Source organism: Struthio camelus, chromosome 22 (genome assembly GCF_040807025.1).
Source record: "Struthio camelus isolate bStrCam1 chromosome 22, bStrCam1.hap1, whole genome shotgun sequence".
In the NCBI taxonomy this organism is placed as follows: Eukaryota; Metazoa; Chordata; class Aves; order Struthioniformes; family Struthionidae; genus Struthio; species Struthio camelus.
In genome coordinates this window covers 94,070-118,948 of record NC_090963.1, presented here as the reverse complement: position 1 = coordinate 118,948, position 24,879 = coordinate 94,070, and the positions used below count along the sequence as shown (strand labels likewise).

Below are 24,879 nucleotides of genomic sequence, written 5' to 3'. Positions count from 1 at the left end.
TCCTAGCTCAAGAGCTCATTCTCTCTTTGTACAGACCATCTAGCCTAGATGGCATATGGTTGCACAGTATAATACCCCCTCCCCCCCCCCCCCCGTCTAGTCTTTAACTGGACTAGTAAACGTTACCTGCCTTTTGGTTACAGTGCTGTATTAGCCCAAACTTTCACAACGTGAGAGGTTTCTTCTTTGAGGTCGTCCGCATGGCGCTCGGTTTGTGTTTACCCAGACTGAATTGTAGTTGTGGGATGGCCTCCTCAGCTGTTAGGTCTGAATTTACCTGCTTTAATTGCTCTGAAGCAGACTAAAGTCAGTGCCAACCTTACGATAGATTTAAATCCTGGTAAAACTCATGGCGCCTCTTCAGGCTGACATGCTGTACTCCTGGTCACGGATTTGCAGAAGGCTGTGGAAGAGCTGATTCAAGCTGCTGAACAGAGCTGCTTAATGGGAGAGCACTTGGAGGGATTTGGCAGGGGGCTGCGGGTAGTCGCAGAGTACTTCAGGTTGGAAAGGCCTCCTGGAGGGCGTCTGGGCCTTCCGCGGCGCCTGTCTGCCTCGGGGCTTTCCGGCAGGCTGCGCCAGCTGGTGCTAGAGCAGTGCTGCGAGATGTGGGCTTAGCCCTTCTGGGGAAAGTCGTGGGCCCGGGCAGGGCAGTTACCATCGCCTTGCAGCGAGAGCTGCCCTGAACCCTGCTCCAGCCTCCCGCGCGCCCTGCCGGCCTGCAGCGGGCCGGAAGCCTGGGGGCTGCCCCTTGGTCTGCCGCCCTGCCGCGGCACATGCGCAGTGCGCGCCGCGGCCTGTCCCGCCGGTCGCGTGAGAGGCGAGGGGCGGGGCGCCGCCGACGTGCCCCCTCCCAGGGCCCGGTCCGGCCCCAAGATGGCGGCCTACCTGCAGTGGCGGCGCTTCGTCTTCTTCGACAGGGAGGCGGTGAAGGAGCCGACGGGGCCCGACGGGGCCGGCGGGAAGCCCTTCGTGCTGCCCCCGGGCATCGCGGTCTGCGACTCGGGCCGGGGCAGCCTCGTCTTCGGGGATATCCTGCGCGGCGGCGAGAGGCGCCTTGCCGGGCGCTGCGGCCTGCACGGGGCCGGGGCCGGGGCCGGGGGCGCGGGCTCCCGCGGGCGGGGCGGGGGCCCCCGCAGGCTCGGGGGCACGGCAGGCTGGGGGCTGCGGCGGCTCTCTGCGCTTCTCCGGCCCCTGCTCGCGCCACGCTGCCGCTAGATGTATAGTGCTCTTTGACTGCCCCCAGGGAGCGCACCTGCTATAAGCGCGGTAGGGGTCAGCAACCGGGAAGCACGAAGGTTTGGGTTATGACATGCCTGGGAGCGTGTTTTTGTCTTTGCGTACCTTAACTGAGATTTACATATGGAAGGTCAGATCTGGTTTTTGCCCCGCTCCCTTCAGTTTACTAGTTTCCAAGCTTACAAGCTAAGGGTAACGCACCTGTACCAGCTGAAGCAGCACAGTATCCTGGTCTCTGTTGGTGAGGATGAAGAGGGTATTAATCCTTTGGTAAGTCAAACAACTACGAGAAAAAAGCTCATTTGTGTTACGAGTCTTTCTAAATGCTATTGTGATTACTTTGGTAGAGGCGTCTTTTTTTTAAGTAGCTTACTGCTCCTTGGCTCTGTGAATGCTGATGTCCGTTCTAGACTTCCTAACGCCTGACCTTTTGCCCATGCCCTGTCTCTGTTGTTTGTAGGTTAAAGTGTGGAACCTGGAGAAACGAGATGGTGGCAATCCTCTTTGCACCCGGATTTTTCCAGCAATACCGGGTAACAAGCCCACAGTTGTATCCTGCCTAACCGTCCACGAGAATCTTAATTTCATGGCTATTGGTAAGTAAAATTTAACAGGAATAGTTAAGGAAAAATCTTATGGTACTAAGACGTAGGGAGAATGGATGGGTAACACAAAAAGTCAGGACAGAGCATACTGACTTCTTTTTTTCACACTCATTTTTTTTGCTGCAGAGATAGTGTGTCTTGCACTGCTGGAGAGCTTGAGAAAATAAATGCGTGTTTAGTGTGCATCTATATATATTACTGTATTAACTTTAATGCTTAGAAGAGAAGCATGTGTTTTTAATTGATGTGATATTTTCCTATAAATTGGTAGGGTTTCAAATTTAATGAACTTATGAAATTTAGCTTTTATTGTGGCACAGAAAAAAATCATAGATTGCATGATGTCTAAGGGTGCAGCGATGTTTGTTTCTCAGTCACTATGTAGAAATCTTTTAAAACAAACACACAAAAAAACCCTAGTTTCTTTACTAGGATTTAAACACTCCTTTGTAGCATTTGTTGCTTAACCACTGACAGAGTAAGACCAGTAAGGGTTGTGAAGCCACAAGCTATTTCTGTGGGTTCATCCCTGCACTGAAATCAAAGTTTCCGAATGCATGTTGTGGCCTTTCCCCTTGAAAGAATTTGCAGGATTGGGGCCCTAATGTTTTACTCGGTTTTAGGAATCTCCCTCTAGGGTTTTTTTTTTTTTTGTGTGTGTGTTGTATATTTTAAATGAACAAACGAATTAAAATGATAATTAGAATTGGTGGTTGAGATAGCTGTTTTTAAAACAAAAAACAAAAAAAACCGTGAATGAAGTTTGTGTGGGGAAGACAAATTGAATGTCACTGAAAAATGACATCATGCGTGCCGCCAGGAGACAGCTATGGCCTGAAAGAAGACTAATTGGGGATAGTTTGATACGTGCTTCCGTGAAGTGAAAGCCTGCAGCGATCCCATTACTTAATGCTTTGTTGGATAGCAAGGTATTGGCACTCACCAGAGCTGCCGTAACTTAACGTTGGATAATATTTCAAGTGTTCCATATGAGTAAACAGTTTTGCCTGTCTCCTTCAGGTTTTGCAGATGGGAGCGTTGTACTTACGAAAGGAGACATCACTCGAGATCGGCATAGTAAGACCCAGATCCTCCATGAGGGCAGTTACCCGATTACTGGCCTTGCTTTCCGACAGTCTGGCAAAACAACACATCTGTTTGTGGTGACCACGGAGAATATCCAGGTGGGAAGCTACTCATTAAAAATGAGAGTCTGACTTGCAATTTGAATTGGCTTCAGAGTCGAGTTCAAAATGATTCTCAACAATCTTGTATCTCCTCTGTAGTCTTATACACTCTCAGTGAAAGATTATCCTCACCTGGAGTTGGACACTCATGGTTGTGGATTGCGCTGTTCTTCTCTGAGTGACCCCTCCCAGGATCTCCAGTTCATTGTGGCGGGAAACGAATGTGTGTACCTTTATCAACCAGATGAACGAGGCCCATGCTTTGCCTTCGAGGGACAAAAGCTAATTGTTCACTGGTATCGGGGGTACCTCATCATTGTCTCCAAGGACCGAAAGACGTCTCCGAAGTAGGGCTCCTTGGAGCAGATGAGTTCTTTTCACTTTTGCAGCTTCATGCTTTCCCTTCCTCCCTAGGAGGCTTCACTATAGGGGCTGACTGCAACTTTGTCAGAGGCTGTCAGAATTAATTCAGACCCCCTACATCATTAATGTCTATTGAGAGAGTAGAGCAATCCAGTATGTTGAGCCAGCAGGATTTTTTTTCCCTAATTGTATGAATTTGTCTGTCTAACCCACAGATGGAATTCCTGCATCAGTATGGGCCTGCTTAGTTTAATTGTCTGAAAGAACCCCACTTGTCTTGCTCTCTAGGCATCCCTAGTTTGCGTAGGTATCGAAAGCATTCAAGTTATGTTCTCCTGGATTTCTAAAACTTTCTTCTGCTCTCCAGGTCAGAGTTTGCTGGGAGCGAGGCACAGAATTCAGACAAACAAATCTTGAATATCTATGACTTGTGCAACAAATTCATTGCATACAGCTCAATCTTCGATGATATAATAGATGTCTTAGCAGAGTGGGGGTCTCTGTATGTACTGACCAGAGATGGGAAGATTCATGTCCTGCAGGAGAAGGATACACAGACCAAACTTGAGGCATGTAAATCTCTTTTGTTATTAGTCTCTGCCTTATGTCTGCAAGATTGTACTGCCTTCACAGATGGAAAAGTTGAAGAGCCAGCATTCAGGTAAGTGAGTAACGTAACAAGTGAGTGGATAGCTTCTCTGCATAACCAATGTTGTAAGCATTTGGTGTTTAAAAGCCTGCACGTACTTTCATGTGCAGCACCGAAAAGAAGGAAAAACTTGTTTTCCAGGCATTGTTTAACCTTGTTTTGGGAGGTGATGTTTCCCTCATGCTGCTGTTATCCCATATTTAACAGATGTTATTCAGAAAGAACTTATTTGAAATGGCTATTAACCTGGCCAAGAGTCACCACTTGGATAGTGACGGTTTGTCAGAGATTTTCCGGCAGTATGGAGATCATCTATACAACAAGGGGAATCATGATGGAGCCATCCAGCAGTACATCCGGTAAGCAGGGGTTGTATGGAGCCAAGATAATGTAGCTCAGATAAGTGCTACAGAGGCCTTGATGTTTGTCTCGGCCTGGAATAAAAGACACTGACTCAAGGTGAAGGATTCGACCAGTAGAGAGAGGCATGTCGGTTGGATTAAAAGTCTCGGAAAAGTTAGCTGGAAATCACTGCCTATGCCTTAATGTAAACTTCTTCTCTGTGATTGTATCATAACATGGATTATGAAGCTGCCTGTAAGAACGGAATGGGGCCTAATAGTGTCAGTATAAACAAAAGGTTGTCTCGTTTGAAATCTTGTGTGCCACTCCAGCTATCCTGTGTCCAAAAGCACACTGTGAAACGGTAGAGGCTCACAGAAACATGACAAACCAGATTAAGGGTCTGTAAGATTATCCACTGAGGCAAATATAAAAGATAAGTATTCATGTCTTACTGAGGAAAAGAGCAAATGCTAACGTGATGCAAGTAAGGTGTAATAGAGAGAGGGTGGTTCAGGACCATCTGTTCTTTTTGCCTCAGAGCAGAAGGGGAAGCAATTCAGTGCAATTTCAAGTTGGTATATTGAAAGCTGACTGATATGAAAAGAACTTTTCATGCAATGCAAAAATAGAATTCTGATAACCCAGCATTAATTTTCTTTGCACATCGTGGCATAATTGGGTGCTCGGGTGGCCACCAATACTATCTGGAAAAAATGCTATTTAAATGCAGGCAAAGCTTTTGAAGAGCTAGTAAGAAAACCATGTAGTACACTTAGCCTTACAGCTTTCACAGGAGGCAAGGATGAAATTTTCTTCTGTTGCTTTTCTTGTATCTTTCTTGGAAATACTAACTACTGGCTGTTGTCAGAGCCAAGACAGTAGATAAGGTGGATGATGTGATTTGATCAGGTACAGCAGTCGTCTTGGAAAATGCTCAAACAGACTAAGTGAAGTATGTAGTAAAACTTCTTGGGTTTTATAAAACTTCTAACGCTCTGTTTTGGGGCTTATGAACGACTTCATGTTTAGTCTCTTTAAAATGCTATGAAGTGTAGTATTTGTGTATAGCTGAAACTTTGCTCTCTGGAGTCTTGACCTTTGGTGAGAGTTGACGTTTATTTTACTGTGGACTTGTGTTAGCCACAGTTACCCTGACGTTTAAACTGCTCAGATGTCGGCAAGCGTCTTGAATGTGAGACTTTGAGTATGAGGCTGAAATGAAGGAAAACGTGGCTGCTGTTCCCCTTGTTTGGGCTTCCTAGTTAGCTGTGGTCGGCGTAGTCTACCCTTTCACCCCTTCCTTAAAGGAACATTAAATCCTCACGTGCTGCCACCATCATCCCAGTTTGCAGCCTTTGTTGTAGAGGATTATTTGTTTCACTGTGTCTACAGATGGGTGGTCTGGTCACACCATAACTAGTTGTTTCTTCTGATAAGTAGCTAATGGGTTAGTGTCTGCTTTAGTTCAACGTTCTGCCTGCTCCGTTATTAATTTCTCCGTTTGTGACTCACTGGATATCTGGACTCTTGTGAAATGACTCTTCCCCTCCCAGGACTATAGGGAAGTTGGAGCCATCTTATGTTATTCGGAAGTTCCTGGATGCTCAGCGTATACACAACCTCACTGCTTATCTGCAGACTCTCCACCTGCAGTCCCTGGCAAATGCAGACCATACCACGCTTCTGCTGAATTGTTACACTAAACTCAAAGACAGCTCCAAACTGGAGGAGTTCATCAAGGTAATTGTGGAAGGTGAACTAGTAATAATGCAAAGTTGTTAGGTTACCGTGATAATTGAAAAGCGGTAATGGTTACAGAATAAACTGACTCCGGGGAGGAGGACCGACTGTATTTTAAAAAAAAAAAAAAAAAAAAAAAAAAGGTGGGTGGGTGGGGAGGGAACACAGACAGAATGGGACTTGTCCCTTGATAGCTTAGAAATAAAGGAGCAAAAACGAAGGTATCAGCTTCATTCTGGATTTGGCTGGCTTGCCATTTAAGTCTAGAACCTGCTGGCTTTTGCCAGTGTGACTAGCAGCTACTGAGAGTTGGCTAGACTATTTTCTTTCTGCACGTGTGACCTTTCCCTTGCATGAGAGGTGCTGAGTTGTCGCTACTTTGATTTTCCTCCATCTACATAAATGATTGCTATTTGTGGATTATAGGAGTAACGGGGAGCTGCCTTTCTGCTTCTGTCCTTATAGACTAGTGAGAGTGAGGTCCGCTTTGATGTGGAGACAGCAATCAAGGTGCTTCGTCAAGCAGGTTACTACTCCCATGCTGTATACCTGGCAGAGAAGCATGCGCATCATGAATGGTACCTCAAAATCCAGCTAGAGGACATCAAGGTGAGGAGATGCCATCGTTCTCATGTTCCTACTGGTGAGAATACTATTTGTCAGGGGTGCGACTCCTCTGTGGGCTAATCTGTGGACTCCGTGGGCGTTGATTCCTCTAGGACTATTCAGACAGTGATAAAAACGCTTGCTGTTGCTTATGTGTTGGTTCTCTGCTTCTAGCTTGTACAGTAGACTCTGAGGGTGGAAATCAGAGGGGTTAACTGTTCTGTCTCAGAGATGACTTTTCACAGAGCCACTTAAGAGAAGGGGGGATCTTTAGTGACAGACTAATCTAAATCACTCTCTTTCTCCCCTGGGCCGTGGCCAGTTTCCCTCCGCAAGGAGGGGAATCAGGAGGAATAGTGAACTAAGTGATAATTTGGAGCAAACTCCGAAATGACGTATGCCTTGATGGTATACTTGCAGCATGTCTTCAGCGCTCTCTGTGGCCCAAGTAGAAGTGCAACCTCGAAGTGGGTAGCAGATGCCAGTGTCATATGATTCTTGCTGACTGCCCCCCACAGAACTACCAGGAGGCTTTGGGGTACATTGGAAAGCTGCCCTTTGATCAGGCAGAAAGCAACATGAAGCGGTATGGTAAAATCCTGATGCACCATGTCCCTAATGAGACCACGGAATTGCTGAAGATACTGTGCACTGATTACCGGCCATCAGGAGACAATGAAGGCCTTGGGATGCTGGAAGGAAAAAAGGTATGGTTTGCACTGACTGAGAATTGTTGCTCTAGCGTAGTACGTTTGCAGCAAGTGGATGCTCCCGCATGCTTTCTGGTGCAGGCCTGACATCTTAGATGTAATGGGAAGCCCTGCCCTGCTGTACTGTTATTACTAGAGACAAGAGACTCCCTGATGGTATTGCTCAGTGCTGATTTCTGCATTAATTAGAATTCTGTACTGAGTATTCCTCTCGTGCCAGAGACTCTAGGAATGAGCACCCTACATGTTGGGAAAGAAGCACCTGTCTGGCTGTGGCTGGTCTGGGTGCTTGACTTTTTCTGGGCTGTGTTACAGGCTAATTCTGAGGAGTTCATTCCAGTCTTTGCAAACAACTCCCGAGAATTAAAGGCTTTTCTGGAGCACATGACTGAAGTGCAGTCTGACTCCCCACAAGGTGTCTATGACACATTACTGGAACTTCAACTTCAGAACTGGGCACACGAACAAGATGAACAGGTTTGAACTCGTCCCGCTTTTTTATTTTGAGAGGGAACTTTGGTGGCTGGTGAACCTATTTTCATTCCTGCTGACCCCGTAACCTTTCCACGTGGGTGGTGTTAACATTAAGCAATACATATGCTGTCCTGGACAAATAATAAATAAATGGGAAAGCAGTCTGCTATCTGGGAGAGGATTCCTTTTATTAAGGCTGAGCTTGTTTTCTGTGAGTCTCATTCAAGCATGCATTCCAGAGAATGCACTCTCTGTGAGCAGGTACCTCCTCCCACAAAACAAGCTGTGTATGCTTGTCTTGGTCTCTCGGTTATCTGGGCCAAAGAAATTGTGTCCTGTTTGCTTAATAGGGCTAGAGGGTAAACAGAAGAACTTTCCTTGGCTTTAGAAGAGCTACAACTTGTCATCAGGTGTTAGTGGAAAATGGTCTTATGTGTGTGTTTGTTCCGCTCCGCCCCACCCCGGTTCTCTGTAGATCAAGGAGAAGCTGCGCAATGAAGCCATCACCCTCCTGAAGAGTGGAAGGTTCAAAACAGTCTTTGACAAGGCCTTGGTCTTATGTCAGATGCACAATTTCAAGGATGGTGTCCTCTACCTCTATGAACAGGGCAAACTGTGAGTGTTGCTCTTCTCTTCATATTTTTTCTTACCCTGCCATAGGGACAGCTGGGCTGTAAGCCTTTCTGCCCTACAAGAGTGAGAATCTCTCTTAGTATGTCAAGACAGGAACTGTACAGATCATGGCTCAGCTGAAAATGTCCTATTGTTATAGCAAGGCAATTATGTAGAGGATGAATGACAGACCAGTCTTGGCTTCTGTGGCAATGTCTGGGGATTGCATGGCAGGGTGAAAACCTGAGGTCCCTATAACAATTCAAAAAGTGAGGTGATTGTATAGCTGATCTGCTTCCTTCTCCTTTAGTTTCCAACAGATCATGCACTACCACATGCAGAATGAGCAGTACAAGAAGGTGATTGAGGTGTGCGAGTTGTATGGAGACCAAGAGGCTTGCCTCTGGGAACAGGCTCTTGGCTACTTTGCGCGGAAGGAGGAGGACTGTAAGGAGTATATTGCTGCGGTGCTGAAACACATTGAGAACAAGAATCTTATGCCTCCACTACTTGGTAATACTGAGATGTGGCACCAAAAAAATTGGTTTATAGCACTCTGTGTAGACTAGAGTTCCGGGAGCTATCAATGAAGTTTGAGCCCACCACTCAAATGACTAACCTGCGCTACAGGGAACAGGGATGCTAGTGACAGTTCCCTAACTGGGGACAAAGATCTGCAGTTTCAAACACATAAGATGCCTGTGCATTGCTATAGTCTGTCCTGTCAGTGCGGGGAGGCGAAGGACTTGCCCAAACTGTCGCAGTAGATGGATGGGGAAGTAGGAATAGAATCGAATCGTGTCGTGCTTTATCCCTTGGATCTGAGCTATCCAAACATGCTCCCAGTCACCTGTTTCTGGAAGTGCATTAGTTGCTGTGGCCCTCAAAAGGTAAAATTTAAACAGAGTCTTTAAATGAGGTTTGTGATTCCATAGAAATGCTGAACCTCTTTGCCTGTAAGTGACCCCTTAAAAGGCCCTCTTGAAAGACTAATGTAGCTGCAGCTTTTTGCCTGCATTTAAACTAACGTGTTGGTTGTCTTCAGTTGTGCAGACTCTGGCTCATAACTCCACAGCCACGCTGTCTGTGATTAAGGATTATCTTGTCAACAAACTGCAGAAGCAGAGCCGCCAAATTGAGCAGGACGAGCAGAGAATTCAAAAATACCGAGAAGAAACCACAAGGATCCGCCAGGAGATCGAAGAGCTAAAAGCAAGGTGCAGGACTTTGTGGTGTCTTGTCTTTTATAGGGTAGCAAGCTATTTCACTCTATTAAGAAGAAAATATACCTTGTCTTTTCCACCCTTCTCCTTCCTTTCATTGTCTCAGTCCCAAGATCTTTCAGAAGACCAAGTGTAGCATTTGTACCAGTGCCCTGGAGCTGCCTTCAGTCCACTTCTTGTGTGGTCATTCCTTCCACCAGCATTGCTTTGAAAGCTACTCTGAGAGCGATTCAGAATGTCCTACTTGCATGCCAGAAAATCGCAAAGTGATGGACATGATCCGAGCCCAGGAGCAGAAGAGAGATCTGCATGATCAGTTTCAGCATCAGGTAAGGTAACATGCTGCCTGTCTTGCCAAGTTTAAGTAAACAGGATTTAGCTTCCTGTGCAGGCTCCTAAGGCTGGTAGAGACGAGTAAGGCTGAAAGTTATTTTTTAAACAAGGCTCTATCGACTGAGAATAACGAGGCATTAAGAACTGGAGTGACTGGCTTAGGTGCAGGGTAAGAGGATTCCTTGATGCTCTGCAAAGATGGAGGCAAAACTACTTTTCTTTAACCCTGAAAGGGACTGTTGGTGTGACAGCTTGTCAACAGGTTCTATAGCACAAATCAGGGAGAATGAAAGTAGTTGTTCAAATCGGCATGTGGACAATGCAGCTCTAATACGTTAAAGGTGGTGCTTCTGCACAGCGTTTCCCCGAGGACTAAATAGTGAGGTTCAGAAGGGGAGATTGGCTGGAACGTGCTGATGCATTTGGAAAAACTCAGGCAGTGTGTTTTCAGTAGCTTTTACGCTTAGGATAATTTGTCTATTCAGCTTCTCAGCGCGTGGCTCAAGCGCAAGAGGAAAGCAAGAATAGCTGCTGAGTTCATAGAGGTTCAACGTCCCAGTCACAGAAAAGCTTAATGCAAGAAATGTACTAACGCTATTATGCCTGCATGATGGAAATGCTGCAAAGCACGCAAGCGTGTCTGTAATGCAAAGGGGTGGAGATGAACGGGAAGGAAAGGAAGCGCTCTGGATGCAGGCTCTTCTTGATTATGCTGCTTTGCGTCCTGCAGCTCAAATGTTCAAACGATGGCTTCTCCGTGGTCGCCGACTACTTTGGTCGAGGCGTTTTCAATAAGCTCACCCTCATCACAGACTTGCCGGGGAAATCAGCCACCACCATTGAAGCGGGCCTCCAGCGGGAGCTCCTCGTGCACACCAAGCGCAGCACCTGAAGCCAGGCCGCGTAGCCGCCGCCGCCGCCGCCTTTCCCGCTGCGCCGCGGTGTGAACGCGGCCGCGCGGAGCCTGTACCCCCCCCCCTCCCCCCCCAATAAAGCGGCCTGGCCGGGCAGCGGCCGCGCAGCGGCGTGTCACACGGGCTGGGGGCGGGGCCCGGGGCGGACGTGACGTGCCGTGACGTGTGCGGCGGGGCGGGCGGCGGGGCCCTGGAGCCGCGCGGCGAGCGCTGAGGGCGGAGGCGGTGCCATGGCCGCTCCGAGCCCGGGCGCCGAGAGTCGGGGCGCGGGGGGCGCCGAGCGGGAGCGGCCGCTGACCCGCTTGTTGCCGCAGGGCGAGAACGGCGTGGGCGGCAGAGCGGTCCGCGTGGGCACCCGCCGGAGCCAGGTAAGCGGCGCGCGGGCGGGGCCGGGGTGGGCCGCGCCGCCCTGCGGAGGGGGGCGGCCCAGCTCGGCGGGCGGGAGGAGCCCCGGGCCCGCCCAAGAAGCGAGCCCTGGCTCAGGGGCCGCGGCCTGCCGTGGGGCGGCCGGCGGGCTGCGTGCCGCGGCGCGTCGGCGCTGGCGGGAGGTGGGGTCCGCGCCGCTCGGTTCCTTTAGCGGGACCCTGGAGCGAGCTCCGGCAGCCAGGCAGCGCTCGGCTCCGGGCGGGCTGCCTTCCTGCAGTTCCTCGAGGACCGAGGGTACGGGTGCTACTGGATGTTCTCTGGCAGCAAGAATCGTGCTGTGCACCTTCTAATACAGCACCTTCTAAGACCTGCAGCTCTTAAAGGCAGGCAGGAGAAGAAAAGGCAAGCTGCTTCGCCTCTCACAAAGGTCTGGGAAGGAAGGTGTCCAGAGATAGAGGGGGTATCTTTTGCCGTCCAGCTGCGGCAGGGAGGAGCAGACTTGTAAAGGGAGATAAGTGTCCCCCAGGCTTTTGTTCCGAGATAAACTCATTCACCCTGGTAGCAAGTTCTACGAAGAATTTTCGGAGAAGCTGAGAAGGTGTTATACGTGGAGTTCAGGGCAAGGGCAAGGGACGTAGCCTTGCACGCGTGCTATCTCTCTTTCCGACCTCAGGCCTTTGTGGCCCTTTACAAAGGGAAACAACTACTTACACTCATTTTGTATGTTAGGGCAGCTGCAGTCCTGAGAGCAAAGTTATTTGCCCTTCGCTACATAGCTCATCACAGCAGAGACTGAAACACCCGTTCTCTGTGCAGCTGCGGTTGCTTGACTCTAGGGCTGCTTACATTCGTGCAGAGTTTCTCTGCTAGCGTCATGCTGTTTTTATGTTACTTGCTTCTGCTGCTATTGCACAAGGGAAGTTTCTCCTGTATTTTACTGCTTTAAGACCTGCTGCTTGCTCTGTGTGCACACCTGAGCTGTTGTTACTTCTTTTTTGCCCATAGAACCTCTAAATAGGGCTCTGATCTCATACAGCATGAGTACCTCATATTTGCCTGCAGTAGAGGCTTTCTACAGGCAAAGTAAAATCCTACCGACTTTACGACACTTGCAGCATTGCAAAATTCATGCTCCTAGGAAAAGCATATAGTACTCAGCGCATGATATGGCTTGTTCTTTTGTCAGTGAGTCACAGCAGGATGGTTCTGTTTGCCTTTCTGCTACTTGCACGCTTACGTCTTAGAGCGTAAGTTTTGATCTGCTTTAATTTTGAAAGTAATAAAATAATGACGTGTCTTTAGCGTTGTTCTTTCAGTAGTGGCCTTCCACAGAGATGGAACAGGGTGGCCTAAAGTTAGGTAGGTAAGTGCTGTCCACGCATAAAGATGCTGAGGCGGTATACAGAAGAAGAACGTCTGACTGGAGGACAGCTACTGAATTAATTGGCGCAGCTGAAAGTAGAGTGTGCAAATCCAGACACGCAGTTGTTTGCTCTGGTCACCGTTTTTAGCTGAATAAATTCTCTTTGCTGTGCCTTGTCAGTGCTTTGATCACAGCAGTGTTGGACAGGGAGAGAGGTTTTTCCCTGCTTAGTACGTGGGGTAGTACTCGTGTGGAGTGCTCTGGTCATAGTACAGCTTCAAACGGTTTGTACGTGCGAGCTATTTTGCCTGATGCTGCTTGTTTTTAATGCTTATGTTTTAGCAGATGTCACGGTTATGAGTGACTATCACAGGGCAAAGGCCTCTCTAGCTGCTGTATCAGTGATGCACTCTTTGTATGGAACTTTGCTTTCTGTGTTGTTGCAGTTGGCCCGGATTCAGACTGACAGCGTAGTTGAGATGCTCCGTGAGCTACATCCTGACCTTCACTATGAGATTGGTAAGTTTTTTGGATGTTGCTCTGGGGTAGATAGCAGCAGGAGCCAGCTGGTTATCTTTGTGTGCAAGATGTGAGTGTAGAGCGCTGTCAAGAGGAGGAGAATTAGGCCCCACCTATCTAGGAGTCCGGTCTGAGCTCAGTTAGGTTGTGCGGTTGAGCAACTGCTGCTGCTATCTTCCAAGGAAGAAAGATGGTCTTCAAAAACTACTGGCAGTTGAGGATCTGAGTACATAAGGCAGATGGCATTACATTGCTCCCTTTCGAGGACTTGACATCAATCTAGCTGCACCCTGGACTTCAGTGTATGCGCTAAGGATGCTTTGTTGTCTGGGGCTTGTGATGCCCATCAGCACAGGAAGAGCTGGGAGCCCAGTCTTGCACTGAAGAGAGCTGCTGAGTATCTGCCAACGCTCCAGAGAAAGACCTGGACAATTTCTACTGAGCCTACTCTTCCCAAAACATGCCCTCTTTCCCTTCTGTTGTGTTTTTCAGGATAGTGAAAGAAGTCTCGTTTTTGCTTGTGTTCAGTGCAATGCATTCCTAGAAGTGAACTGCTCTCATATTTATCCTGAGTCTCTGTTCACACAGCAGTGTGTAATGCTGTGTTACCACGTATCGTGTGTTACATAGAAACTTCTAGTCCAGGCCTACGTGCTCTGACCATGCCTTACATTTTGCCTGTGCGCTCTCTCTCTGAACAGTTGCCATGTCAACAACAGGAGACAAGATCTTGGATACAGCGCTTTCCAAGGTAAAGGATCTCTTTTTTTTCCCCCTAAATGCAGAGTAATTGCTTGTGATGGTATATTTGCAAATTTTCTATTGTGCTTCACGTTCCTCTGTTCGTGTTTAGATTGGGGAGAAGAGCCTCTTCACCAAAGAGCTGGAAAACGCACTCGAAAGAAATGAGTAAGAGCTCAATGCTTTCCCTTTGTTGTCTGGCATTCGTGGTGCTCTTTGGACATCCTGGGCTTGCTGCGCATGTGATCTAGTTTCCTTCTTTTCTGCTACCTAAGAAAGAGACCCTTTCGGATAAGTCACTGCCTCTTTTTACCCTCTGCTCTAGATTTAGGCTGTATGTTTTGAAGCAGAGCTGTCGTGTCACAAAGTCTGCCCTGGTTAGGTTGGTTCACCTATGTGATGTGTGTGTTAACGTGCACATCAGAGTAGATGTAATCTAATCTAATTCCTGTTTGCAAATACATTATTTTTAAAACACTTGGCCTGGTAATTTTACCTGTTGATAAGCATGCTGGAGAATCGGAGGTTCTGCTGCTTTTTGCAGTAACTGCTTTCTGCAGGAAAACTCAGTTCAGACTTGTACTGGAGCAGGAGGAGGCTATCGCTTTTCTTGTAACATCCTGAGAAGAGCTGCTGTGGTGCTTATGGCTTGGTTAAAGTGGGTTTAAAAACAAACGCTTTCTTCTGCTTCTCTGACACACAGGCATGTGATCACTGACTTTACTGGAAATTGTTAAAAAAAAGTTCTGTAGGCTCATTCATGTACAGTTTTGTTTGTTGTCCTTCTAACGAGGCAGATGGCTTGTACTTTGGATAGCAGTTATTTTCATTGTGAAGTGTCATACCAGCGAACATACTGGTTGCATACTGCTTCAATGAATTTCTCCATGCGCGCTTCTCCAGCATCTTCCCTGGAATCAACGTGATTGTTGCAATGTATCTTGCAGCACTGCTGGGAGGAAGGCATTACCCTAATTTTACCGGGGGGGGGGGGGAGGGAAGGGGGAAGAGGCAGAGAGAAAGGTGAAGTGACCTTTCTGATGTTACACTGTCATTCTCTAGTAATTCTGGCTGTAGAATTCTGAAATTCCTCCCTCTTTTCCAAATTAATTCCCCGTGTGGATTCTCAGTTCTCTGTAGATTACCTGCAGGGCTCTGGTAAGTACCTCAGGGGCCCGACCATCTCTTCAGTACTCTGATTACTGTCCTGTAATTTTTAGAGTTGACCTGGTGGTTCACTCCTTGAAGGACCTGCCAACATCTCTCCCTCCTGGCTTTACCATTGGTGCTATCTGCAAGTAAGTGTGGGCCCAAGGCTTGATTCTCTGAGAGACCTGCATTTTAAAGTGTGGGTAGAAAAGCAAGGGCAGATTAGGTTCTGCTTAGGAAAAAACGGAAACAAAAAAAGCCCCACAAAACAAACAGAACAACCCAGGTCTGCCAGGCCTGGCTCTTAGAAGGAAAATTGACTACGCAGTTAGTCCTGTTAGTTACTTCCTTTCTCTTCACTGCCACACTTGCGCTATTACAAAGATGGCATGTTGGGCGGCTCCGCTCCTCAAAAGCTGGAGGGAGCAATGGAGCAGTTGTGGCTGAAGGGCTTGTTTGCGCAAGGCTTGGCAGACCCGTAAGACCTCTCTCTCATTTAGGCCACTAGCTGGAATCTGCTTTGTTGTAGTAACAATTAAAAGCCATTGTAATAGAATGTCTTCTGGATTCCCATGCCACGTGGTGATTGGTGTCCATGTAGGTCACTTTGTAACAGTGCTTGTTGCCGTTCTGCCTGACTGGGGAATAGCCAAAATGGGAAAGGGAGGGAGCGTGAGCCTGTGGGCATGCGCAAGGTCCACAGGAGATACTGTTTTCCCTTATCCTTCAGTGAGGTCTTCCAGGTAAGGATTAAGCATGTCAGCAGGTTATGCCTGGCTGTTGCAAGTTTGTCCTGTCCCCCCCCCCCCCCCCCGATTATTCTCTGAGTTGGGGGAAGAGCTATAGCTATCGTAGAATTCTGTGGCCAGCAGGCTTGCTGGAAATCCTTGCTTTTATAAGGATGAAGGGGCATTTTGGAGCTGGAGGCAGTTTCTGTGAGGACTGAGAAAAGAGCTGTTGAAGTTTTAACAGCCTTCTGTTATAGGATGTCTCGGTTATTCTGCTCTTGCTTTGTTTTGCAGAAGGGAAAACCCACATGATGCTGTTGTCTTTCATCCCAAAAACTCTGGGAAAACACTCGGCCTCCTTCCTGAAAAGAGGTAAGGAGAGAGAAGGGGAAGACAGTAAGGTGTAGAAATGGAAAGAAGGGGTTTCTTGATATTTCCCAGTGACACGTTGATGTATTCCTTGCTTTTTTTCTGTAGTGGTTTTATGTTGCCTTAAATTAGCTTTTCATATACGTTATGCTGAACCCATTTGCTGAAAAGAGCAACGCTGTCTTGTGGGCGTGCTGTAGCCTAATTGAGTGAGGTTGGATCTCTCCAGCCATCCTTGAGATTGTTAGACCCTTTCTTATCGTGGCCTCCAGAGTGAATTCCTCACCCTTTGTACAGTGCTCACTGCAGGGGAATGCACACCGTCTAGACAGTGTGTCCAGTGCATCATTTAGTTTGTACCGGCCTGAACCATGCTCTTGTTGTTCTCACCCAGCCAATTCTGATTTCTTCATTGGTTGTTTGGCCTCCGCTCCCTGTGGTTCTCTGTGAGACGAGCAGTTTCTCTGCTTTGAGTTACTTGACTGGTTTTCTGTGCCTCTATAAAGAGGTTATTGGATTCTTTTGCCTGAGACCACTGAGTGAAATTACTCAGATGAAGGTAACTGTATTAGAAAGATTTTGTTTTTCTGTATTAAAATCAAAGTTAAAGAAACAAAGTAGTAGCGTCACGGATGTAGCTCCACACTGCTGTGCAACAAACAGGGTAGCTGGCAGATCATATCTGGTTTAGGTTCCAGGGTAGCAACAAAAATGAATAGCGTACCCCTCTGGAAAGGAAATGCTTTCCGTCCAGACTGGCAGCTTTTCCAGACTGGCACATTGTTGTTTCCAAAGGCTCTCCTCTCACTGCAGTTCTGTCACTTATGAAGTCCCTTCATCTTATGTCATTTAGATTGGCTGGCTATGTCTGCCTCAGTTGGGGACAGCCGAGTTTGTTCTCTGTGACAACTTTCTTCATGCATCGCCAGTGGAGGTGACTTGGTTGGAGGTGGTCATGCTCTTTAAAATGAAGTTCCATCAATCCTTGCTGGTGGTTAACAGCTGCCTTCCAGAAGCATCTCCTGTAAATCGGTCCCTTAGGAATGGCCTTCTAGTTTCAGTCAGACTTTGTACTAAACCTCACCAAATAGTTTTCCCTTCTGGCAAGAAAACATAAATTTTAGGCAGGTTCTCAAGATCTACACTTCCATTAAGAATTTTTAAAGAACTTACTCTATGGTTCCTTGAAACTTCTGACGTATCTTTGGCTGGAGGTAAGTTAGGAGTATTCCGGATTTCACTGATTTCATTTTCCCAACAGCGTGATTGGAACCAGTTCACTTCGGCGAGCAGCCCAGCTCAGAAAGAAGTTTCCTCAGTTAGAATTCAGGGATATCGTATCCTTTCCTGGCAAAACGTGGGAGCCATATAAGGCTGCAAAAAGGAAAACAGAACTCACTGTAACGCTAAATCTGGACTCAAGGCTGATTCTCATTGCCTGACGTACAAGAATAAACCCCTTCCCCAAAAGGCTGCCTCCTCCTAACATATTGAGAGGGGTGTATAATTGTTCTATAGCCCTTTCAATCCTGTTCTTCCTCCTGAAACTGTAAAGAAAGGGCTCGGCCTTATTCTAACTTTGAAGAAGTAGAAGCATTTCACAATAAGAAATGTTCTAAAAGCTGCTTGACAGATGCCTACCATGTGTTGGTCACAGTGGTGGCCAACTGCCGTTCGGTCCCCAAAACGGTGTAGGTGACTTGAGCCACTGAACTAGTAGTAAAAGGCAGTGTTATCTCAGTCCTAGTAACGCAGTTCCTTGATTTGCAAAATGAGTTGGTGTCAGGTGCCAACAATGCACCTTCTTAAATGGCGTGGGTATCTTTCGAGAGTCAGTGCTTGAATGAATATTCCTGAAAATTCCTAACACTGAGGAAAAATCTGTTAAAGACAGTGGAACAATTGTCCATGTTTAACACTTTTCAGGATGGTACCCTGACTGATGTAGGCTGTCAGGATCTATGCATTCTGTAAATGCACACAAGCGAATGGTTATAGGACTGTTTGCGTGCTGTTTCTATACTTGCTTAACCACTTCTGCAGAGAGGGAATTTAAACACCCGCTTGAAGAAACTCGATGAGAAGGAAGACTTCAGTGCCATAATCCTGGCTGCTGCTGGGCTGAAGAGAATGGGCTGGGAGAATCGCATTGGCCAGGTAAGGAGCAGCAGAGCAGAAAATAACGTTCTCTTCTGAACCGTTAACTGCTTCTCTTTCAGGCCTAGTGCTAGTCCCTTCACAGATGAGCATGCAGCCTGCTGAATGGATTTCCACATTAGCCTGTGGTTTGGTGCATTTTAGGCATTTTTGTTTCTTTTTAAGTACAAATTTCCTGTTGCGTCTTTCCATGGCGCAGAAGGAGTTTAATCTGATAATCTCCCAGCACTTCACTATACTTGTGTGCAGCAACACAGCAGTGGGCAGCCAAGATATTTTTGATAACTAATTAATGAACTGTTACAGTCCAGATGAAGGAAAGTAGATTGTCTCATGTTAGGGGTAGAAACACTGAGGCATAGGAAGGAGGAGGTGATAGTTTCATGGTCAGGCACACAATCAGCTGATTTTACAGGTGAGCCTAGAATTCAGCTCTCACTTTCTGAACTCTAAGCAGTGCAACCTGAATTAAGTGTGATTTTGCTTTCTTCCAGATCCTAAGCCCGGAAGATTGTCTGTATGCTGTTGGACAGGTATGTTACGACCTCTGTGTCTGAGGCCTTAATGTGTATTGAAAGCCAACAGCAGGACTACGTGTCAGAGTAGATAACTGTGTGGCAGCCGAAGACTTCCGACGTTTGTTGCCAAAGAACTTATATCAGTCTCTTTGGGTGGCTGTTAGACTGTGTACGTGCAGACTGTGGGAAGGACAGTAGGCAGTCCTCTGCTAGCCTGTGTGTTGGGGGCTGAGGCATCATCAGTAATGGAAAAATGGTTAGTGAAGGCAAAGCGTGGGGACAGTTACACTAGAGTGACTCTGCAAAAATCAGGGAGGCCCTGGCAGAGTCGGTGCTGAGCTGTACCAGGCTAACTGGGCAGAGCCACTGCAGTATCTCTGCACTGTGACACCCTGCTCACCCCTTACCCCCAGTGTCCTAGCCCCAGCAGTGTGGAGCTGAAGCATGTGGCTTGGCACACGTTCCAAGTGCACGTGTTTCTAGGTGGGAAGTGTTCCAGCCCCTGCTGGCCACCTGGCTGTGTGTATGCAGTAAACACAGGTATCAAACTTGCAAAACGTGACAGGCTTATGTACTAGTGACTGCACGTGTTTCTGCATATGTGAGACAGATATTCCCCAGTCTGGATATGGTACCAGCAGACAAATAAGAGATGGCAAGTTACTTACGGTTTGGAAAAGGTGGTCTGTGATGACAGCCCTCCTTTAAAAGTGTCCCAAAGGGTATAACAGCAAAGAAATTGTCACTTAAGAGGAAGCTGCAAAAAAATCAGACTGAAATAGTGATTTTTTTTTTTTTTTAAATCGCATTTGTCAGTTATTGTGCTAGTCCTCTTTTGTTTGTTTGTTTTTTGTTCTCATTTTCAGTTTGGGAAAGAATTGGTTTGTTAGTAACTCGGCATCTGACCTGTAGCTTGACAAACAGTTGGCAAGTTTAGATTTATCCAACCTTTCCTGTACTGTAGTGAAGGGACAATGGGGTAGGGGTTTGTATACGTACAATCCCAAGTGCAATAGGTACTGGCATGGTTTGGGGCCAGAAGAGGATGTCGGGTGACAGCACGCTCTTGACCACTTGGCTAAGGTAAGTTCTTCCCTTTGGAGCAGCTACTTTAAGATACTTTTGCAACTGGTGGTTTCCTAACTTATTTTTATAAATATCTAAACCTTGTTCCCCAAGTGAAATGGAAAGTCTCGTCCAAGGCTATGAATTTTGTTTCATGACCACGCTGAGTGTACACAGAGATGCAGATGAAGCTGATTGATTTTTTTTTTTTTCTTTTAATTTTCTTCTTGTAGGGTGCCTTAGCAGTGGAAGTCCGTGCCAAAGACCAAGAGATACTGAATATGGTATCTGCCCTGCATGATGGAGAAACTGTGCTATGTTGCATTGCTGAGAGAGCCTTTATGAAACATTTGGTATGTGTGGCGTTGTTGCTTTTCTGCTTGCTTCCATCCTGCAGGGGTAAATGGCTCTGCTATGGTTAAACTGAAAATACAGTATGGTAAGTCTGCTACGCTTTCTTCAAACTGCCAAACAGATTGAGCGTGTAAGTGACTGAAGAGCGATAGCTAGAGTTGCGTGCAACACAAACTTTGCAGAGGCTTCTGCTTTGAACGTGTCAAGTAGGAACCTCGGTGTCAGCTCCTTTCTGTTTTAGGAGGGTGGATGTAGCGTTCCTGTTGCAGTCAACACCATGCTGAAAGATGGCCAGGTAAAGAGCACTTTGTATTTTTCTGGGATTATTTCTGGAAAAAAAAAAAAAACTATTTAAATGTATGTATATTCCCTGATACTTCCCTGAAGATAACTCCAGCAGACATCTTTACAACTGAGTAGGGGAGATAGGGTCCTGATTCAAGTTCTCCAGGTTGGTGTCTGAAGTAGAGCTATGAGAATGGGTCTGGTCGCTGAAGCTCTGTCTGTTGGAAAATGCCCTTAATTATAATTAGGCTTTTCCTTCTTTAGAGGTAGCCTTGCCCTTAGGTCTGAAAAAGTCTCATTTCTGACTCCTGACAAATCAGTGTTTTTACACAATGCTATAATAAAAAATTCAGCCTTTTCCTCAGGAAGTCACATCTTCCCTAACAGGGATTCTTTTCCTTACAGCTTTATCCTATTGCTATTCCTGCTGGTCCCACTGGGCTATGAAAAACATTCTCCTCCAGATTTGGCTGTGTCATCTTGCCCCTTGTTTAAAGGAGATGCTTGGCTTGGTTTGTTTTTGTTTGTGTTTTGTTTTGAAATGGTATTAATCCTTTCTGTGTGTCTTCCTAAGTTGTATTTGACTGGAGCAGTCTACAGCTTGGATGGTTCTGATAGCCTGAAGGAGACTATGCAGACCAGTGTTAATTATCCACAACAGGTATGTGAACCACATTTTGGCTTCAAAATCCAAACCTGAAGCTGGATGACAAAACCAGACCTTTTGAAATCTATTACTTTTGGTCTGGTTCTTCGAAGTCTCAGTTTCAGTGTGTGTCCCTCCCCACCCCCATTTTGATAAGCGTTCTTGGAAATTGTAACAGAACGCTGCCGTTCAAGACTCTTCAGACTATACGTTTCATCCAGTTCTACATACGGGTTAAACAATGGACTGCCTACGGCTTCCTGCTGCCTTACATTGAGATATTTTTATTTGCAGAATGAAGATGGACCAAACGATGATGTGCAGCACGTTGGCATCACAGCCAGGAACGTTCCTTGTCAGGCCCAGCAAGCTGCAGAGAACCTTGGTGTTGAACTTGCTAGATTACTTCTGAGCAAGGGAGCTAAACATATCCTTAGCGTAGCAAGGCAGCTCAACGATGCCCGTTAAACCTGTGGTGTGGTAGGCATGATTGCTACAAGTGTTGCTCAAGCCTCTGCAGCTACTGCCTCATGGTTCTGTGAGGGAAAGGATTTATTTAACCGTTCACACTAGTCTCATTGGATGCGTGGACATAAAAACTTGAAATGTAAAGTTAACTTGTGAGTACTGAGCTTTGCAGGGATTTCATCCCCTTCTGCATTCCTCCAACTCGCAAGCTATCTCTGTGAAGGTCGTTTCAATTATTGTTGTCATTAGAAAGTCAAAAAATTTGGGAAATGTTCTCCTATAGCATTTAGGAATAAGGAACTGAATACAGATTATAATCAAAGACTAAGCTGTGACAGCACTAAAGAAAATAATGTACGTTCAGTAGTTATAGAACTTGCATAATCCTTTGAATACTATTTGGGCCTGTTCACTCATCAGAAAGACTGCCACGAGGGAGCTGAATAAGGCTCCTAATACAGGGGATCTTCATAGTAAAGTTCCAGGGACACTATGTTCATCATAGGTCTCAGGTAAAGAATTAAGTTTGAAGTATCAGACCTAAATTTGCCATCAGCCAGTAATTAATTATGATGGGAAGTAAGTGGGTGGCTCGTTTATCCCTGGATAGTTATAATCTGAGACAGTCATTGGTATACGATAGCTAATCAACTTTGAGCTAAACTTGAAGAGGGAAAAACAGGGGTTGTTTATGCCTTTTTCTATAACTGTTGGCTCTTTCCTTGTACTACAGTTCAGAGTTGACATGTCCAGTTCCATTTGCAGACTCTCTCTCCAGAGCTCCTGCGTTACAGTGCCTTGTAGGAACACGGACATGGCATCTTACTGGGGTATCGTTTTGGAAATGAAGCATTGTTTATTCTCGAGGCAGCGTCCACTGAACGTAACAGCCAATAAATACAGTTAACTTAAAGGACCCAAAGGACTTTGGGGAGCAGCGCTTGTATTTACAGTACTTTTGATCGCAGTGGAGCGGGGTGGCGTAGGAGTTTCAGTGTAGGAGTTTCACTCCGTTATTGCCGGGGCCCCCAGCCAGCCTGGCTCTCCCCCCCCCCCCCCAGCCCCCCGCGTGGAGGCCGGGGCACCCAGGCCCGCCCCCCGCGGCTGCAGGCGGAGGAAGTACGTGGGGCGAGCGCAGGAAGCCCCCCGGCGGCCGGAAGGGCGGCGCGGCGCGGACCATGGCGCCGCCTCCGGGCGCGGCGGCGGGCCGCGGTGGCGCCCCTTCCCCCCCCCCCCCCCCCCCCCCGCGGATCGCAGCTCTCTCGCTGAGCAATGTGGGTGGCCCTGAAAAGGGCCTTTGTGTGGTGTCGGTGGGGCTCGGCCGCCCGCCCTAGTACTCCTGCGACTGCTGCCCGCCGCCCTTCTTGCCGGCCTTGGCGGGGCCCGCGCCGCCGCCGCCCGTCTTCTTGGGCAGCAGCACGGCCTGGATGTTGGGCAGCACGCCGCCCTGCGCGATGGTGACGCCGCCCAGCAGCTTGTTGAGCTCCTCGTCGTTGCGCACCGCCAGCTGCAGGTGGCGGGGGATGATGCGCGTCTTCTTGTTGTCGCGGGCCGCGTTGCCCGCCAGCTCCAGGATCTCGGCCGTCAGGTACTCCAGCACGGCCGCCAGGTACACGGGCGCGCCGGCCCCCACCCGCTCCGCGTAGTGCCCGCGCCGCAGCAGCCGGTGCACGCGCCCCACGGGGAACTGCAGCCCGGCCCGCGACGAGCGAGACTTGGCCTTAGCCCGGGCCTTACCGCCGCTCTTGCCACGGCCAGACATGGCGCCTCGCTACGCTGTCGCCTCGCACCCTCCGCGCAGCAGCTGCGTCGCGAAACGGGGCGGCGGGCCCCTCACCCAGCCTCTTTATAGCCTCTGGCAAAGGAGGGCCAAGCTCATTGGACAGCGTCGCCGCGCCTCGCCGTTGGTGCGTCGCCTGGAAGAACCTTTGTGCTGACTGGTCGGTTTTGCCATCTGACCGCGCTCGCCTCGAGTCCATTGGCGACTGCGACAGGCCAATAAGGAGGCAGGGCGCCAAATTCATACCGTGCGGGGCGGTTGGGGCGCGCCGCTGGGGGAGGGGTGCGGCGCGCTGTGGTAGGGAGCGGAGCGGCGCGGCGGCGGCGGCGGCGGCGGCGGCCCCGGCCCGGCGGTGCGGCTCTCGCTGTCTGCCGCGGGGCTGCCGTTTCCCCCGGCGGGGGGCAGCTCCTGCCGCGAGAGCTCCTCGGCCGCGCCGACTGTATCGCAGAGAGCCGCTTGCGCCTCTGGACAGCCCTGAGGCAGCAAAAGCATTTACACACGAGTGACAGTACCCCTGAGAGGAGAAACATCAGGTTTATTTTGGTCAGCTCTGACTGTGGCACGTTGCCTGCAGGTAACAGTTCTAGATCAGTGCCAGATAACAAGCTTTAACTGTGTTGCCTGCTAGGTTATGTAAGGGCTAGTCACAGTACCCCAAAGGGCTAGAGGAACGACAACAGGTGGGGGACCCCAGTGACCCCATCAGCATGGTGCTGCCCTAGCTAGGCTGCTCCTGGGACCCTCCAGGGAGGTGGTTGGCCTCAGGGCCTGGGCCCCCTCTGGCAGGGGCACCTCCGGGGTGAGCTGGGCGCTCCCAAGATGCCCGCAGACTGAGGGTCCCTGCCTGCAGGGGTATGGGGCTCACAGTGGGGTACCATGAAAGACCATTGGGGGAACGTGCAAAGCTTACTGTGTGATCCTTTCAGGGGATTGTGGGAATGCGTGAGACTTATTACGAGTTGTTTAGCGGAAGATCCGGGAAGGGAGGCGTTACAGGGGATTGGGAGATAGGAGCACGAGAAAATACAAGGTAGGAAGTGGGGAATGCTGTGCGTACGTATGTTGCTGGTTGGTAGGTTTGGTAGACCGTGGTCTGTCCTGTCCTCTTAGTAAAGCATTTCTCGCTTTTTTTGCGGTGAAGGGACGCTCTATTCTGTGTGCACGTGTATGCATGGAGGTCTAAGTGCCAGCACCTGGAGTTGGACCACCGTCCAAAGAGGCCCATGAGTCTGTGGTACCAGCAACTGGGGGGGACTGGAGTATGTGCAGGTTGTAGGTGAGTGGCTATGTCAGATTGTGTAATTGCTAGCGGACATCAAGTCGCACTAGCCAGCAAGCAATATGCTTCAGAGCCAGGTATCCAGGATCAGA

The 24,879-nt window shown here is 48.3% G+C and overlaps 3 protein-coding genes across 6 annotated transcripts; 2 read left to right on the top strand and 1 right to left on the bottom strand.

Moving 5' to 3' along the window:
* Positions 1 to 807: 807 nt before the first annotated feature.
* VPS11 (VPS11 core subunit of CORVET and HOPS complexes) lies at positions 808 to 11,096 on the top strand. 2 transcript variants are annotated; one of them, XM_068916674.1, is made up of 16 exons: positions 808 to 1,030; positions 1,361 to 1,509; positions 1,700 to 1,835; positions 2,865 to 3,028; positions 3,131 to 3,378; positions 3,762 to 3,963; positions 4,251 to 4,402; positions 5,942 to 6,128; positions 6,594 to 6,737; positions 7,253 to 7,441; positions 7,760 to 7,921; positions 8,394 to 8,533; positions 8,841 to 9,043; positions 9,576 to 9,747; positions 9,860 to 10,082; positions 10,817 to 11,096. In XM_068916674.1, exons 1-16 carry the CDS (start codon positions 877 to 879, stop codon positions 10,976 to 10,978), a joined length of 2,787 nt encoding a protein of 928 aa, XP_068772775.1. In that variant the 5' UTR covers positions 808 to 876; the 3' UTR covers positions 10,979 to 11,096. The 2 variants fall into 2 exon arrangements, 1 of the variants encoding a protein (XP_068772775.1); XR_011135894.1 differs by having other exon boundaries at positions 817 to 1,030; positions 9,650 to 9,747.
* An 8-nt stretch (positions 11,097 to 11,104) lies between these two features.
* On the top strand, positions 11,105 to 22,653 carry HMBS (hydroxymethylbilane synthase). Of its 3 annotated transcripts, none has more exons than XM_068916686.1 (13): positions 11,105 to 11,368; positions 13,176 to 13,248; positions 13,950 to 13,999; positions 14,102 to 14,157; positions 15,210 to 15,287; positions 16,161 to 16,238; positions 17,497 to 17,572; positions 18,279 to 18,392; positions 18,887 to 18,925; positions 20,209 to 20,328; positions 20,571 to 20,624; positions 21,189 to 21,275; positions 21,555 to 22,653. In XM_068916686.1, exons 1-13 carry the CDS (start codon positions 11,231 to 11,233, stop codon positions 21,726 to 21,728), a joined length of 1,137 nt encoding a protein of 378 aa, XP_068772787.1. In that variant the 5' UTR covers positions 11,105 to 11,230; the 3' UTR covers positions 21,729 to 22,653. The 3 variants fall into 3 exon arrangements, with proteins under 3 accessions (XP_068772787.1, XP_068772789.1, XP_068772788.1); XM_068916688.1 differs by lacking the exon at positions 11,105 to 11,368 and adding an exon at positions 11,448 to 11,768; XM_068916687.1 differs by lacking the exon at positions 11,105 to 11,368 and adding an exon at positions 11,459 to 11,660.
* H2AX (H2A.X variant histone) lies at positions 22,562 to 23,605 on the bottom strand. Its single transcript, XM_068916689.1, has one exon. The coding sequence runs from the start codon at positions 23,488 to 23,490 to the stop codon at positions 23,059 to 23,061; it is 432 nt and encodes a 143-aa protein (XP_068772790.1). The 5' UTR covers positions 23,491 to 23,605; the 3' UTR covers positions 22,562 to 23,058.
* Between the last annotated feature and the right edge of the window lie 1,274 nt (positions 23,606 to 24,879).

Coding starts and splice junctions, on each gene's coding strand:
- HMBS (XM_068916686.1), top strand. CDS start 11,231: ATGGCCGCTCCGAGCCCGGGCGCCGAGAGTCGGGGCGCGGGGGGCGCC. Junction 17,573..18,278: donor AGTTAGAATTCAGGGATATC/GTATCCTTTCCT, acceptor CCACTTCTGCAG/AGAGGGAATTTAAACACCCG. Junction 18,926..20,208: donor GTCTGTATGCTGTTGGACAG/GTATGTTACGAC, acceptor TTCTTCTTGTAG/GGTGCCTTAGCAGTGGAAGT.
- VPS11 (XM_068916674.1), top strand. CDS start 877: ATGGCGGCCTACCTGCAGTGGCGGCGCTTCGTCTTCTTCGACAGGGAG. Junction 6,738..7,252: donor TCCAGCTAGAGGACATCAAG/GTGAGGAGATGC, acceptor TGCCCCCCACAG/AACTACCAGGAGGCTTTGGG. Junction 7,922..8,393: donor CACACGAACAAGATGAACAG/GTTTGAACTCGT, acceptor GGTTCTCTGTAG/ATCAAGGAGAAGCTGCGCAA.
- H2AX (XM_068916689.1), bottom strand. CDS start 23,490: ATGTCTGGCCGTGGCAAGAGCGGCGGTAAGGCCCGGGCTAAGGCCAAG.